This window comes from Echinococcus granulosus (assembly GCF_000524195.1).
Source record: "Echinococcus granulosus chromosome Unknown EG_S00158, whole genome shotgun sequence".
In the NCBI taxonomy this organism is placed as follows: domain Eukaryota; kingdom Metazoa; phylum Platyhelminthes; class Cestoda; order Cyclophyllidea; family Taeniidae; genus Echinococcus; species Echinococcus granulosus.
In genome coordinates, this window is record NW_020170538.1 from 51,665 (window position 1) to 66,706 (window position 15,042).

The 15,042-nt window shown below is 42.3% G+C and overlaps 1 protein-coding gene across 1 annotated transcript in view; it reads left to right on the plus strand. All coding sequences in view use genetic code 11, as the record gives it.

The window, feature by feature from the left end:
* Nucleotides 1-13,497, plus strand: part of EGR_09642 (Mucolipin-2) — a gene marked incomplete at both ends in the record, with an annotated part of 16,403 nt that extends 2,906 nt beyond the window's left edge. The window contains 20 exons of the mRNA XM_024498891.1: nucleotides 391-529; nucleotides 779-884; nucleotides 960-1,056; nucleotides 1,349-1,582; nucleotides 1,660-1,806; nucleotides 1,999-2,100; nucleotides 2,176-2,508; nucleotides 2,726-2,986; nucleotides 4,653-4,752; nucleotides 5,544-5,866; nucleotides 5,951-6,235; nucleotides 7,092-7,229; nucleotides 8,420-8,566; nucleotides 8,669-8,938; nucleotides 9,013-9,249; nucleotides 10,587-10,665; nucleotides 10,876-10,917; nucleotides 12,852-12,879; nucleotides 12,973-13,246; nucleotides 13,318-13,497. Coding sequence (XP_024346697.1) covers nucleotides 391-529; nucleotides 779-884; nucleotides 960-1,056; nucleotides 1,349-1,582; nucleotides 1,660-1,806; nucleotides 1,999-2,100; nucleotides 2,176-2,508; nucleotides 2,726-2,986; nucleotides 4,653-4,752; nucleotides 5,544-5,866; nucleotides 5,951-6,235; nucleotides 7,092-7,229; nucleotides 8,420-8,566; nucleotides 8,669-8,938; nucleotides 9,013-9,249; nucleotides 10,587-10,665; nucleotides 10,876-10,917; nucleotides 12,852-12,879; nucleotides 12,973-13,246; nucleotides 13,318-13,497 — 3,522 coding nt within the window. The remainder of the gene's footprint in view (nucleotides 1-390; nucleotides 530-778; nucleotides 885-959; nucleotides 1,057-1,348; nucleotides 1,583-1,659; nucleotides 1,807-1,998; nucleotides 2,101-2,175; nucleotides 2,509-2,725; nucleotides 2,987-4,652; nucleotides 4,753-5,543; nucleotides 5,867-5,950; nucleotides 6,236-7,091; nucleotides 7,230-8,419; nucleotides 8,567-8,668; nucleotides 8,939-9,012; nucleotides 9,250-10,586; nucleotides 10,666-10,875; nucleotides 10,918-12,851; nucleotides 12,880-12,972; nucleotides 13,247-13,317) is intronic.
* Between the last annotated feature and the right edge of the window lie 1,545 nt (nucleotides 13,498-15,042).

Below are 15,042 nucleotides of genomic sequence, written 5' to 3' on the forward strand. Positions count from 1 at the left end.
TATCACTCAATCCATCCATCCATCCTGTATCCATCCATCTATCCTGAATCCATCCATCCTGTATCCATCCATCCATCCTGTATCACTCAATCCATCCATCCATTCTGTATCCATCCATCCTGTATCACTCAATCCATCCATCCATCCATCTATCCTATATGCATCCATTTATCCTGTATCCATCTATCCATCCTGTGTCCATTCTATCCATCCATCCATCCTGTTTGTATCCATTCATCCCGTATCCACCTATCTTTCCATCCTTTACTCACCTACCCACGGCAACCCAAATTGACTTGTTTTAACAAAAATTACAATTAGTTAATGTATGTACGGCGCAAAAATCCATTTTTTACTTTCCCATCCGTGGTCCTTTTCTTCATCTTTCAGTACAATGAAACAGAATCGCTTTCACTTAATGGCTACACTTTCAGCGATGCGAAGCGTCCAGTCACAGCTTGTGTTGAGCAATTTCACCCGCTGTCTCATCTAATAACCATCCGAAATGTGGTGGCAACTCCTCCAGCAGGTTAGTTTCATGTCTACTTTATGCAGCACTGAGATTAAGCTGTTACACGGAGGAGGGGAGAGTTAGTTTATTCAAATTTTATGTGTATATTTAGTGGAATTTTGCCGATTTTTACCTTGTCAAGCGGTCTTAAACGGGTTTAGTTTGAGGCAAATTGGTAATGTTGGTGGGAAGGGGCAGCTGTCGCATTTTTGGAGTAATCTAACTGCTATCTGTATTTGCCTAGCGGATGCTTTACCCAATTTTTAGTTTGCAAAACCATTAATCTCCTTAATGTCTCTGAGACTGAAATCTCCGACTGGCAACACACTGAGGCCTTTTTTAACAATCAGGGGCTTATTCTCTACTTCTCAAGGTGAGCCTACTTTTTTTCCCATTCCACCTCCACTGTGAATTGCCGACTATCAAGTTTTTGGTTGGTGGATTTTAGGTTTTGGAAATTATCGCTCAATTTCTCACTTATTTCACCTGCAATCCATCACACCGACTGGGATAGGAGTATCGAGTGCTTTCAATTCAATGTACATGTAAGTGTCTGTTCATTCACTTTCCTTCTGACACTTGTTCTTGTCACCTCCTTAAACGGAAAAAGTAGGCGTCTTTACATGCCAACCTCGTTGGCAGTGGATTCAGGCTTTTTTAAGGCTCATTAGGCTTGAGTTAACCTGAAGGTGTTTAAAGGCGCTCAGGAGTATAGAAAGTGCTGAGTATTCGCGTAGCCTAAAGCCATCATCACAGAGATCGAAAAGGCTCGCGTGATTAGGTAGGAATAAAGTCCACTCAGCTCACATTACTTCTGCATTCTTAAATTCCTGGCAGATTCTCTTCGATAACAGCGGTCAAACGGGCCAGGTGGTGGCGACCCTGACGTCAGCGCCCCTTGAGGTAGTTTGCGCCCTCTTCAAAGGCGTGCGGCAAGACGATGAGCCCGAGGCTGCGCCAACGGTGCGTCGAGTGGTCCACCTGGTGGTTGACCTTCTTGCTTTCAACACCTCCCTTGTCTCTCTGGGGCTCTGCGGAGTCGCGCTGTCCGGAGGTGCTCGACTGTGGAAGGTGTGTGAGGAATTGGCAATTCCATTTCACCCCTCTGTCCTTTTCAAGTTGCTACTAACAACTGTTTGCCGTTCTAGAGAACTAAACGATTCTTCAAAGAGCACTACGGAATGCGGTTGAGTGGTCTCTTCTTCGACTTCGTTAATCCTTGGCTCTTCGTGGTGGTGGGAGGCGACTTTCTCATCATCTGTGGTTCCACTTTAAAGCTCGTGCACAACAAAGATGTACGCGTGTAGTCTTACATATTTTAATCTTCTTTTGGATTAAATTTTACTTGAATTCTGTCCTTTACTCTTTCGAGAAGAACACATGTAGTTATCAGAATGTAATGGCACGGTTTTAATCATCCTCTCCCCCTTTCTGATGCGACCTGTCGGACTTTTTGAAACCTACAATTCGTGATATCTTGTTTACAGATCTTAGTGGCCTACACCGAGTTATCCTACCTCCTTGGTTTGGGAACCCTTTTGGTTTGGATTAGCGTTCTTCGCTACGTCGAGTTAGCCTCTCAAACACACGTACGTCGCATTGTCACCACGCCTTACTATTATGCACAAGTAGTAATTCTTCTAACCTTGCTTATCATTTTACAGCTCCTCTTACGCACAATCAAGCGCTCAGTCCCGGGTCTGCTTCGATTTTGTGCCTGTGCTCTCATCCTCTACTTCGCTTTCGTCTTCCCCGCTTGGGTGATACTGGGCCCGTTTCACATGAAATTTCGCTCGTTTACATCCACCCTCGAGTGTCTTTTCAGCCTAATCAATGGCGATGACATGTACACCACCTTCGCCACCATTGACTCCACGAAGGGCATGGGGATATACCTCTTTTCGAGGATCTTTCTCTACGTCTTCATCACGCTCTTCATCTACGCTGTGTTGAATATCTTTGTGACAATCATCTTTGAGGCCTATGAGGAAGTTAGGGTAAGAATGCCGTTCTACCTAGTTTGCACCAAACTACCACTAATTGGTATCAGTAGCTTTGCTTTCGGTATTCCTTGAGTATGGTGTGGTTTGCCAGCACTGCCATCAATGTAGCATCCGAGAAGTCGTTTTAACATGGACGTAGTGAAGGGCTGAAAGACAAAGTGCCGCCAGTCAGGGGGAAGTTATCAGCTAAAAGTAATGCTTTTCTCAATAGGAAGGCGATGGGCCAGTGGCGGGTGGGATGACCATCCTAAAGCGTTTTATTGGGCAATCTGTTCCGTTGACGAATGGATCTGCTGACACCGCTTCACGGAATCGAACATCCTCCTCATCGTCGCCCACAATTGGAGCAGCCGTTTCATCCACGGTGGAGAGCTTGGTGGAAGAGTGTCCCGTTGACACAGATCGAGGGCCTCGACAGGATATATGCTTCAGTGACTTTGGAGATGATGATAATGTGAAAGTAGATGGAAAGGTATCTACTAGGCTCCGATTGATATCAAAATTACCACTTGCTGTATATAAACTAGAAAATTTTGCTCCCGAATTTTAGAATCCACGACATGCGTATGACTCATAGCCTTTAGATGATCTTAATTTTTACACGGATTTGTCAACATGGAATGCACCCATCGTTCACCTGGGATGAGGGGATGATTTCGATGTGATTCCTGATCTCTTACTTATATCTCCGAGCATTTTGATAGAAATACAAAAGTAGTTTTGTTGAGGTTTGATTTACTTTGTTTCTGTCTGAACTGTGGGAGTTTCCATTGCTACCTTACTGTGGCTGACTTCAGTGGGTCGGAATGCGGGAGGTGATTACTAAGGGATGTGTTTGTATCTGTATGATGTACGTGTCCGATACAATTGCTTCGTTCCAGATCACTAGGATGAGGCGGAGTAACACATCGTGGCTTATTTGTGGTTGTTTGACCTTACATTTGCGTGGGCCTTCCAGATCCGGACATGTGCACTATGGTGTATATTTACTTAACCAAATTCTAGGCAAGAAGTCACAGAATGTAGAGAGCTCGGTGGGCTGAACAAAACCGTTTCTTTTCGGATTCCTCTGGAATACACGCCTCCTAAGCAGGTCTATCAAAAGTTTGGGCATCAGAGTTGGATGGGAGGAAAAAAGGAGGTTTAGGAGTACACCTACTTTGATGATGAAGCTCTCTAGCAACGACAACAACATATTATCCGTTCAGTGTATTAGTAGTGCATATTCTTTCACGCTGGCATCGTTTTAGTGGAGCATGGGGGCTGAAACATCTTTTTTTGCTACAATTGGATTATTTCCGTATAAAATCCTTAAATTATAAAAGTTGCTTAACAAAATAACTGTGGATATGTCAGGTGTGGAAATCAACTTGCATGACGTAAAAGCATGGTTAGGCTTTTGGTGGCCGAAAAATTATTTTGTTCTGTTTACACATGCTTTGGGGAAGGTGGGTGGTATTTTCCTCCAATAAATAAAAAGTTTAGCTCATTTTTGTACTAGCAATGTATTGTTAGCTAAATCAGAGAGCACTGTCAGAAATGACATGGTCATTTATAACTTTTGTAGAATTACATCTATTGTATTAGGGACACAGGATTTGGCTAATTCTCTAACGTAATTGGATGAAAACCCGCCAACTTATTGCGCAGCGCGAGATATCATAACATAATGGTTGAAGATAGGTCACATTGATGTATGAATCTAGTAAAGGAAGCCTTCTGGTAATGGATAGTACTGAACCCCAGGCTAGTTTATTAACAAATGACGCCCTAATATCCAACTTAAGGCGGCTTTTTGAGTGAAAATATAGCTTCATTATGGGTTGTTTTTTGCTTATTTACTATGTTTACTTTGATTTAGTCAAAGCTCATACCAACTAAAAAGAACTCCGTTTAATTGTTACAAGATAATTTCTAACCTCAGTGCCACTCGGCTTTATCTTACAACCCAAATTATGCTGCCTAATGACGAACTAATAAAGCCTTGATTTACATCCCACTAATTAGCTTCATTGAGTATAGCTGAGTCAATCTAATGTTTTTTAAAACCACAAAAGCTGCATTTTACAAAAAGTAACCTTGTAGCATCTTTACACTGCAATCTGCCATCATAAAGCATCCCATTTGCGTTTAAACAGGCACATGCTGATGAAGAAGAAACCTACTTTAATGAGTCCTTTGAGTCAGATGTAAATATCGACAACGTGCCGACTCCCCTCAAGTCGAATAAGCTACACCGTAAGCTGTTGTGGATTTAACTAGTCATTCGTATCTAGGTTACCGTCATTAATTCAATATAAACCCTAAATAAAGTTTATTGCAGTGAATACTTGTTCAACACTTATTTTTGTAGCCCATTATTTGAAAATTCTTAGAACACTCACTCTCAATACTGATTTTAAACTTCAGTCATTTTAAAATCAGTTCTGTACCTTTTCCAAGGGAATCCTTAAAAGACTTTATAGCATAACTTATCCGCCAACATAACTTATAAGACTGCATGCAGAAAAATGGCAAGTACCTTCTCTCACTTGTTCATTCCTTGGCGAATTCTTAAATACAGTAGTCCCGATTACTTGTATATTTTGGTAAAAACTCATTTTTTACAAGTCTTGTGGTTTTTATTATAAAAAATTTTGGTAACTGAAGATAAGGTTATGTTATTTCTACCAACGCATCCACGTTCATCTCATTTTTTTTCGAGGACTTCAAATCTCGATCCTTCAAGTTGAAATAGTTTAGACATTCTTTGAGTTTTTCAGCTAATTAATATTTATTCTTTTTTCAAAACTGTTATGCTTCCTCGTACAGACTGTTTTACTTCGGCTAGCTTTATTGTTATTTTAGGATATGCTGGTGTGGAAGTATTTCATTGTGTATGAACAAAAGAGCTAGGCAACTGGTATCATAAGCATTAGCATCATCGGATCTTTATGATGCTGTGGTAAAGCTTGAAGCAACGGAGACTGACAAAGTTGTTCTTGAAGTAATATTAAGATGGGGGAATGTCTCGGCAATGCTTCCTTTAGGTTCAAACACACCGAGCACCAACGTTGCTTCCTTACCACCACCGCCTTCAACACAGCAACAGTTGCAACAACATCGGCGTTACCGGCGGCACCGAAGTGACATACGAGGCTCCAAGAGTAGTCAGCAGCAACGCCACCACCACCATCGCTTTCACCCTTCGCTGGAAACTGAATTGAGTTTGGAGGCATGGCAGGCGAGTCAGAACCTTATCGGTTCATTGCGAAGCGAAAATCATCTACTTCAGAGCCAATTGAAGGAGTGTCGAGTAGAGCTTCGCACTGTGCAACGCCAATGTAAGGTCCAGAGTGCTCGGCTCTCAAAGGTTGGTTTTGGTGCAATGGCACACTTAAGATCTGATGGTGATTTGGTATGATGGTGAAGTATGCTCCTATTCTGCTCCTTGTAGGCGGTCGGACGAGAGGCGGAGATGCCGGCGGTTATTGATCGATTGAATGCAGAAGTTCGTGCAATGCAAATCCGATTAAGACGCAAGCAGGAGGCTGTTGATTTGGCAGAACGACGAGCGCTTGAAGCAGAGGCACGACTGCTACCTTTGCTGGAGAAGCGTGATCACAAGTCGGCTACTGTCTCCAGCGCAGCTTCTGTGAATGAACACGAGGAGATTAAGAAACGAACTCAAGCAATAGACACTTTACAGACGACTCTTGAGGAGGAACGACGCAAATTTCGTGTAAGCAGAAGTTGAGGCTGTTAATGCCATTCAAATTTCTCACCGTAGCCTAGTATTTCCGTAAATAATGTATTAAGATCATAGCTAAAATGTATTTTCAACCTGGGTTATGAAACAACTTGAAGGTAAATGTCGTGGTGGAGGTTGCTGGGCGTATGAAGGACAAATGGCGAGAATAAATTTCAGAGAATTCTTTCTATTTCACTTATTTGTGTTTTTTTTACCCACTTGAACTTCACTTACTTCATCCTCGCAAGACGCGTCGCTAAGAGAGAGTTGATTGGCCACTAGTTGACTGACTGCCAGACTTGTGATGAAGAAATACTTTTGTGCTTTTGTATTCCAATGTTCATTAAACGAACGAACATATCACTGGTTATCCCCAAATAGCTCACTCAATACTCACCCCACATTTCCCATAACTGTGCCTAATTTGTGTGAGGTGGATTGCAACTCGAATGTGTGCAGGCGCGCATTCATTTCTCTATTCTATTGCCTCACCACTTTCAGAAGCAATCAGAACTAGGGAATGAATGAGTCGAAGCGAGGTCCTCTTGTTCCTACACGACAATACAACGCATAGCATTGTAACGAACTCAAAGCTAACGCTTAAATCTCCTAAAATTTCTAATTTGTTCAGTCACAAACTGAAAAGCGCTGACTTTGTTTAAACCCTCTTTATAGTAAAGCTGATGCTGATGACACTGTGGTAACTAAAATCGTTAGAGGTTAATTAAATCTGGGTATTCGATCTGGCCATAATTTTATAGTGAACATCATAAACAGTGTCTGTGAGGCGTAAATTTGCTCCTAAATATGATAATTACACCTCCCTTTCTCTTCCTTGATACTTCAGGATCTACAAAGGAAGATGGAACTGGTGGAAAGAAATCACAGAACCGAGCAAGCAGCGGCTAATGAGCAAATCCGGAAGATGAGAAAATTCGTCAGTGACCTTCAAGCCCAACTAAACATCGTAAACCGAAGCCTTCAAGTCAGTCAGTCGTACACAAATTCTGTCAAAGCAACACACCTCCTATGTAGTGTTTTTTTTGTGTTGAATTCGTTCGTTCCACTTTATGACTACCCACTTATTTCCCATCGAAATCAAGGTAATTTTGATCACTTTTTGGGGCTTTAAATGTTTATAAACTATCGTGATTTTGAGACACAGAAAAGTTTGGGAAACTCTAACCTTAGAGACTAAAAAGTTTGTCTTACATTTTTGGTTCTACTTTCTTGCTTTCAGACCTCATGGATCTACCATAAACCAAAAAAGAATGATTTAGTAACCTTGTATCAGAGGGCAAGGACCCTCAAAGCAATACTATATCTCAACTTCATTTCCCAAAAGTACTCGTTTCGACTCAAAACAAGTTGAAACCATGAGTTTTTCAGACACACTAATAGGAGTTTTATTCATATTTTTCACTTTTTGCATTTCGACGCTGTCCTGCTGCCTCTCCTGAGAGGCATCGCGTCTCCAGATTTTCTCGATCCAAATTATGATAGGAATGCTATAGGATATTTTTATTCGCTTTTGCCAAAAGTGAAATCGCTTAAATCTGTTGTCAAGCTTTTTAAAGCAGATACCAACAGGATGGACAAGAGGATAGTAACAGGGAAAGACGTATCACATTTGACACCTTAAAGACTATTGGCTGTTTTTCAGTGGTGTTGTCTTTGCTGTTCAGGACAGGTCTGAAATTTGTGTTCATTTCTTGTCTAGGCAACTGGCCTATCCAAAGTAGCAGGATCTCGTTACATCTTTGCTTTGGAAAATGTAGGCTAACATAAGATGACAAGATAGCATTTAAATATTTTAATAGACCTTTAAGTAAAATTTGGGAGACTACGAAGTTTTCGCAATAAAACTGAGGTGGTCAATTTATCCCGAAAGGCGTTTTGAAGTTTATGTTATTTAAAAGTGGGTTAATCGGGAAGGGCACAAAATAGTGTAGATGGTAGAAAAGGAACGTCATACCACTTGTAGGCTTGTCACGTAGGCCCTATTTTGTTTCGACCCTCACATTCAATGCTCTTCGTGGTCACGCACGTAAGTTGAATCATTTTCATGAAACAGGAGGATTATAAAATCTAGATATACAAACGGTTGAAAATTCTTTCGGCATGTCATTATGAAGTACAGATTTACGAACAAAAAATAATCTTTTTGTATCACAGGAGAAAACTAAGTTACTAGAACTGCAGAATATCTACAGTCAGCGCCTTCCCAAATCTGTGGTAACACAAGCCTCAGGACTGGAGTTTCAACGCGAGCGCAGTCGAATTTCTGGTCATTTCGGTCTTGAAGGCGATTCTCATGACGAGGTAAAATATGTCATCTCTATTATTGGTCAACGACTCATCTGAGCCCCCGATTGGCTACCCCCAGAACCAATCAACTTTTGCTTATTACCTTTCGAATGCTAGGCTCTCCAACGTCATTATGTCAATCATCGCCTACCAAATAGTCGATCACCTCCAGGAGGCGCTAATGAGATCACAGAGAAACGTCGTAGATCTCGACATACTGTCTGTCCCATCTCCACTATGGTGGCGAAAATGAAAAACGGTCTCTTTACTCGCTCCTACACCGCCGTCAACAACAGACACGAAGGCGGTGGTACTGTTGAGGGTAAAGATTCCTCCTCCACAGCAGGGAATCTCCTGAGTCGAGGTCTCAAGCTAGTAGCTGATGTGGTGAGAAGATGGCTTTTCTTTTTAAAAGCTAGATTGGTTGGGTGATTTGAGAGGTTGTATTTACCTCGATGTAGGGACAGAATTTACCAGTGCCAGCGGCTAGAGGCCGAAAGAAAAAGGGGAATGGAGATGGAGACGCGGGTGAACAAACTACGACGACTCGTGGGGTGGAAGACGATGCTGACAGTGACGATGCAGCTATGCCAGATTTGCAGGAGAATTTTGAGGTGAGTAGACAACGATTGTCATTCAAATGGAGCACATTAGTACCAAGTTTGCCAAGATATTTTAAGAGAACTGAATTAGATCATGTAGGTTTATCAAAAACTAAGTAAAGAAAATTTTTACATTACATTTCTTGAGGTAATTAATATTGCAATGTATTTATTTGCCAGTGATAATCATCTTTTGCTGTAAAAAGTTAGATTTTGGAAACGAACTAAGATTCCAGTGCTGCCTCATTGTCGGTTCACACCTGTCATTTTCATTTCACACGCGGGTATGCGATTGACTGAAGTTACTTCCAGAGTAGGCATAAGCTTTACTTGGAAAACAAAGGATCAGGACTGTACGAAGCATGAGAAATTGGATGAGAATGCGGCAATATCTTTTTACCCTTTCCTTCTTTCTTCCCAACTTCTCACGGATGGCATTTGAGTTTCTTGCTTAACGTATGAAGAAGGCTTTTCTCGACTGTTTCTGAGGTATATGAAGCAGAATCAGTTTCGTCCTCACAAATTCCGGTCACACCGTATTGAGTAGATGGATGAATCACAGTCGTGTGGTTTTGCCGCCAACGAGTGAACGGTTCTGGATTCCATCGAACACACGTAAAGCATGCAAGGTCATGTGAAATGGAATGGTGAGTGACTTAGAAGTTTTAAGTGGATGCTATGATGAGTGGATGGATCAGTTGGGGACGAGCGGTGATTTGTCCACTCGATTCAGGAGTGTTGAAGTCCATGGGAATAAGGTCATTTTTAATCACAAGTCAGGTAGTCAGTCAGCAGTCATTTCATTCGCTACTGTGCCTTTTGGTGGAAGCGAAGTGAGTAGGTGAAGAACAAAGTGGCAGTCTTTGAAGTTTGCTGTCTGTCTTCTCTAGATGCAGGGCAAGGAGGCGACCTTGTGCTTAATAGTTCCCACTATGACTGCTCCAACTCGGGTGATGTAGATGTGAAGCAGCTCTGTTTCACTGCTTGCGTTGCAAGGCGCTTTAGGAGGTAATTGAACCTACAGCGATGTTTCTCCTCATCGCGATGCACCTCTGGTCGGTCTTTCATCATCACGATCGGGTTGTTCCAATCATTTGTTTTCGGAAGGTGCTTCCTACTACCGCATGGTACATCCTCATCAGATACTATGCGACACATTTAACGAGAAGCTATCTTCTGCGGTTTTGGAATCGAGTTAGCCTCGACTCGTCTAGTAGACCGACTGGAATCACATCAGAGCTGACCAATCCACCCCTTATTATATGAAGGCTTCAAAACAGAAGGAAGGTAGTAGGAAGTACAATAAGGAGTAGTGTACAATCGTATGTACTTTACAAGTCCCTTCCATTTTTACCAAGTCATTGAAGCCAGCCACACCCAACACAAAGGCGGTGATAAACTAGTCATTGAAAATTTGATTGATGGATTGATAGAGGGCTAGACAAATGAATTTGGAATCGATAGATAGTGAAGTTGCAGAAAAGAGAGAAAAGCAGATCCCTAAACGAGTGGGTAAATGTGAAGGTTACTCGTTAGATGCTTTACAAGTGAATGGATTGGTGAGTGTATGAGTGGATGATTAGTCGGAAAAAAATTAAAGAATAAATGAAGGAGAATTTGTCACACTGAAGGATGTAGAGTTGATTTTAATGAGTTTACGAGTAAATAGATTGATATTTAGGCAGGAACGGAAGAAGCTGTTTCGGATTTGGATCTTGTTAGGGTCTAAAATCAAGGATCACAATCTCGATGATATTGTTCAAGGTAGATAAGGGCCAGTAAGATTTGCCTTATGTCATAGTTTAAAAGGATTTAAGAAACGTCGAAGAAATCAAAACTAAGGCGAAACAACTTTGAGGAGAAGACCACTTGAAGCGATAACCTTTCGCTTTTCATACAGCAACTGATATCAAATCGTTTGGGTAGGGAAGACGCTAATCTTTGCCGCCAATTTATTACCTGCAGTTTGAGGTGGATCTCTCCACCTCCATTGGCTAACAATTATTTTTTATTCACCTGTCATCGTGTTGCTCGAGTTCTCCATCTCACACCACTCTGAAACTTTTTCGGCGTTCATCGGTGAATCAAGCAGGCTGTGCTTTTGCATTAATTTCTAGTGACTAAAACGTTTTTGTTTTATTCAGCATAACCCAGCTACCAGAACCTTTTTATTGGCATCAAAAATCATAATGTATCAACATAAGACTATTTATTGTGCTCTTTACTCCTTCTCCGTCATTTGGAAGCCTTGCACAATGTACTAACTGAAGGCCAAACGGGAAATACGTCCGAAATCCATCAACTCGATACAACTTGAATAGGTGGAGGACTAATGAATCAATGGGAAGAGAGTCCTATGATTGCTTCCACAGGCAAATATGGCAGGGGATCACGCAAGGCCCTCCTATCACCTACTGTAAAACTTCTCCGTTGGAAAATTTAAGGCTTTGCAGTGGGAGAAAGGGAGGAGTCGTGGTGGCGAGACATTGTCTCATACTCATTCTCTGTGTTCTCCTTATCCGTGTTTCTCCCAGTGTTGATCGTCACCCTTTCTTGGCTTTGGCATTTAGCAGTCGCGTGATTACAAGCCAAATGGTGTAGATAGAGCGGAGATAATGTCCAGCACCTGGTTTTATTGTTTGCTTCCACACTTATTGCACTTGACATTCGTTGAATACGAAACTAGCTGGCCTCTGCTTCGTTTAGAAGAGATGAGATTAATAGAAGCAAAACGCAGAAACACCCACTGTAAGAGGTCTAAAAATTCCAAAACTACTTTTTTTATTCTTCCATTCCTTACTTCTTTTAAAGACCAAGTCGCAGAGGTCTTGACAAAGTGGCTTCTAGTATTTTTTAAGGATAGTGAATTCAAATGTTGTTTTGAGTGTCTTTGATGCCTAAAAATCACAATTTGCAGCATTGCACTTAATGGGAAACTTATGAAATGGAAAAATTATTTCTTTTTATTCACAAACCATGGAAAATGTTTAGTGGAAAATCATCCTTAGTTGAACACCTTAACGACAATGACTTGACTAACCTGGTGGAATTCTATGCCTATTGCAAGTATGCGGCTTGATAGGCCAGGACACCACCTTTGGATCTCTGTCAGCATTCCACATTAATAATAGTAATAATATCAATTGGTTTTAAACTCTTAAACAGTCCTCATCTGGGAACTTTAATTTGTCAATTTATTTTGACCCTCATCGTAAATAATTTAAATGGTTGTCTTGGCTAGTAAAGGCAATTAGGCGGTTCCTATGTAACGCTTGTCGTAGTCACTCTGTGTAATCACTCTTCTGCCATCTTTGGCACCGATTGATGAAGCCTCGGGGAAGCTGCGTCAAGCCAGTAGATAATACTTTCCACAAGTTGTAGGTGTAGGCCTAGTGTTGTCCCCTGACCCCATTACTTTGACCTTCGTCCCAGTCCCTTCAACCAAATCCACCAACTGAGGTAGATGCCTCTCAAAAACCTTCAAGGGGCAATTGTTTTTCTTCCCTAAAGCAAGTGAACTGAAGTGAGTACCAATTTCCTACTCAAAAAAATCAAGGTTTTATTTTGTCCATTTTTACAGAAAGGAAGCGGAAAACTTGGTGCGTTTATTTCGTTCCCCCTTTTGTCAATTAATTAGTTAACTGATGATAAATCCAGCTTTGAGCACTCCTTGATTATCCTCCTCTTTTTTGCCTTAGATCTTGCGGAAAAATCAAAAATATCGAAGTAAGCAAAATCCTTCATCATTCGAGTTATAAACTTTTTTGCCTTACCTAAATTTACCTGAGTAGGACAAAGGTCATTTTTTTATTCTCTAAGAAGTGTGAAGGAGACACCGAAAGACTCCACTGCGGATGCTAATCTGAAGGAGCTCAAAGAGGAGTTAGAACGAATCGTAAAGCGTCACGAAGCATCAACCACCAAAGTGGATGAGGCAAAGACACAACTAACCGAATTGAGTAACCCCGAGGTGGCTGAGGCCTCATCAAGTAGCAGGCACGAACCATCTCGAGAGGAGTTGCTGTGGAAGAGCATTTTTGGCAAGGATGGTGGGGACCCTATTCCTGAATCCGCGACGTCACAATACTTTCCAGTAAGTGGTAGCAAGGTAATAATTGTGTGGCAATTTCAGCTAACGAGTCTCTTTGACAATTTCCTTGCTAGTCCTCGGCTTCCGCGGAGACGGGAGCCTCCAAAAAAAAACAAGTCACAATAGATCTGGTAGGTGAGACGACGACTAATCTCCAGCAGACAGCAGGGCTTGCAGGTAACAAATCTGTGCGTCGACAGAGCTCAGTGTGGAGTGCGTTGGAAGATCTGGAAACGGAGAAGCTCCAACTGTAGAATGCCTTCCTTGCTTCGACGGCAAAGTGTAGAGTCTGGCTTGACTCTCCCCCCTCTTAATTCGCAGATGTGTGAAGACAAAATCATTCTTGTAAAAAAGTGACGATCGAAGTTGAGAATGGATGGGGATCAAGTGGTTGATTCTCTATTCAGGAATAAAATGCCGTTTGATGAATACGAAACTGATGTTGCTGAATGGGTAAGATTTTGTTGTCGTTGCATTCTTAACAAGTAAGCTTGCCAACAGGCAGTCGTTGAAACTATCAAAATATGGTGAGAAATTAAGAAGCATTTGTTAAAGTGCCTTCAGGAGGCAACCTAGCTCATTCATCGGCAACGGTGGATGTCTCGACAAAGGTGTCAAGAACGGTACCACTGTTGGCTAGATTGCCAAGATGAGGGTGGTTCCAGTGAAATGGGGATTTCTTGATTTCACAGTTGCAGGTTTACTCCTTTGCTGGTACTCACTCCACAAGCCTTAAATCACTTCATCCACCGTTGCCGTTGAATCCTCAGCGAGGCGAGTAGGTACCAGGCAATGAACTGTTTGAGGCCCCAGGTTGGTCAGTATTAGGTGCGACGACTTTGTCAGGTCAATTTGGTCCGCGAATTAACAGCAGAAACGACCAATTATTTGACACAAGGCAGGGGTCGAATAAGAAGGCGATTAATAGGTCAATGGTGTCGAAGGTCATAGACGGATTGCTGGTAGAGCTCCCAAAAGATGAATGGAAGATGCGTCAGATGAGAAAGAGAGGGATGACAATTAGTTGGCACTTCACCTGGGAGAGGAAAGCCGTGGTGGCAGCCACTAACCGAATGGGTGTCACCTGCCCTCCATCATGAGATGGGAGACAACAGCCTTCAAAGTCTACCACTTTGCCCTTCATATCCCTCTCACCTCACCCCGTCGAAACGTATGGTGGAGAAGGAATTGATTGCTGGCCAACTTACTGGCAGACTGGTTGCATGACTAACTCCAAATTTCGTTCGACAAGCTAACATTTCGCTGGTAATTTCTGCTCCCCCCACCTCTCACCTCAAGATGATCCATCCACTCACTACCCTCTCCATCGCACACTTCCATGGCAGGTAATTTGAGTTCTAGGCTGCAATGAAAGGGAGGGATGGAGAGATGCACGGCCTCACTCCAGTCCCTGTAACCCCAACCCCACCCCCCGCCCTCCGTATTTCTCGAATGTTCTCTCACTCGGGCGTCAGGTAAGGCTTCTCACTTCTTCTTGACATCCGCATTGGACAATCGCATGATCACACGCGAAGTGGAGCAGGGTGACTGCGAAGTATCGTTGGAGGAGAAGTGAAGGTGTCTAGAGCTAGGTTTTGATGGTTGTTTCTCGGGAGGAGGGAAGAAGGGTCAAACGTGAAGCAGTTCATCAGAGACACACCACAATTTTGTTCCCTCGACTTGCATCTGTGACATCATGACAAAATAAGACAATTGAAAGGTTTATCTTACTGGAGAGCTAATGCTTGTAGAAGCAGTGGATTGTGACGAAGTGGTAGGGACCAGCCCTCCTCCTCCCG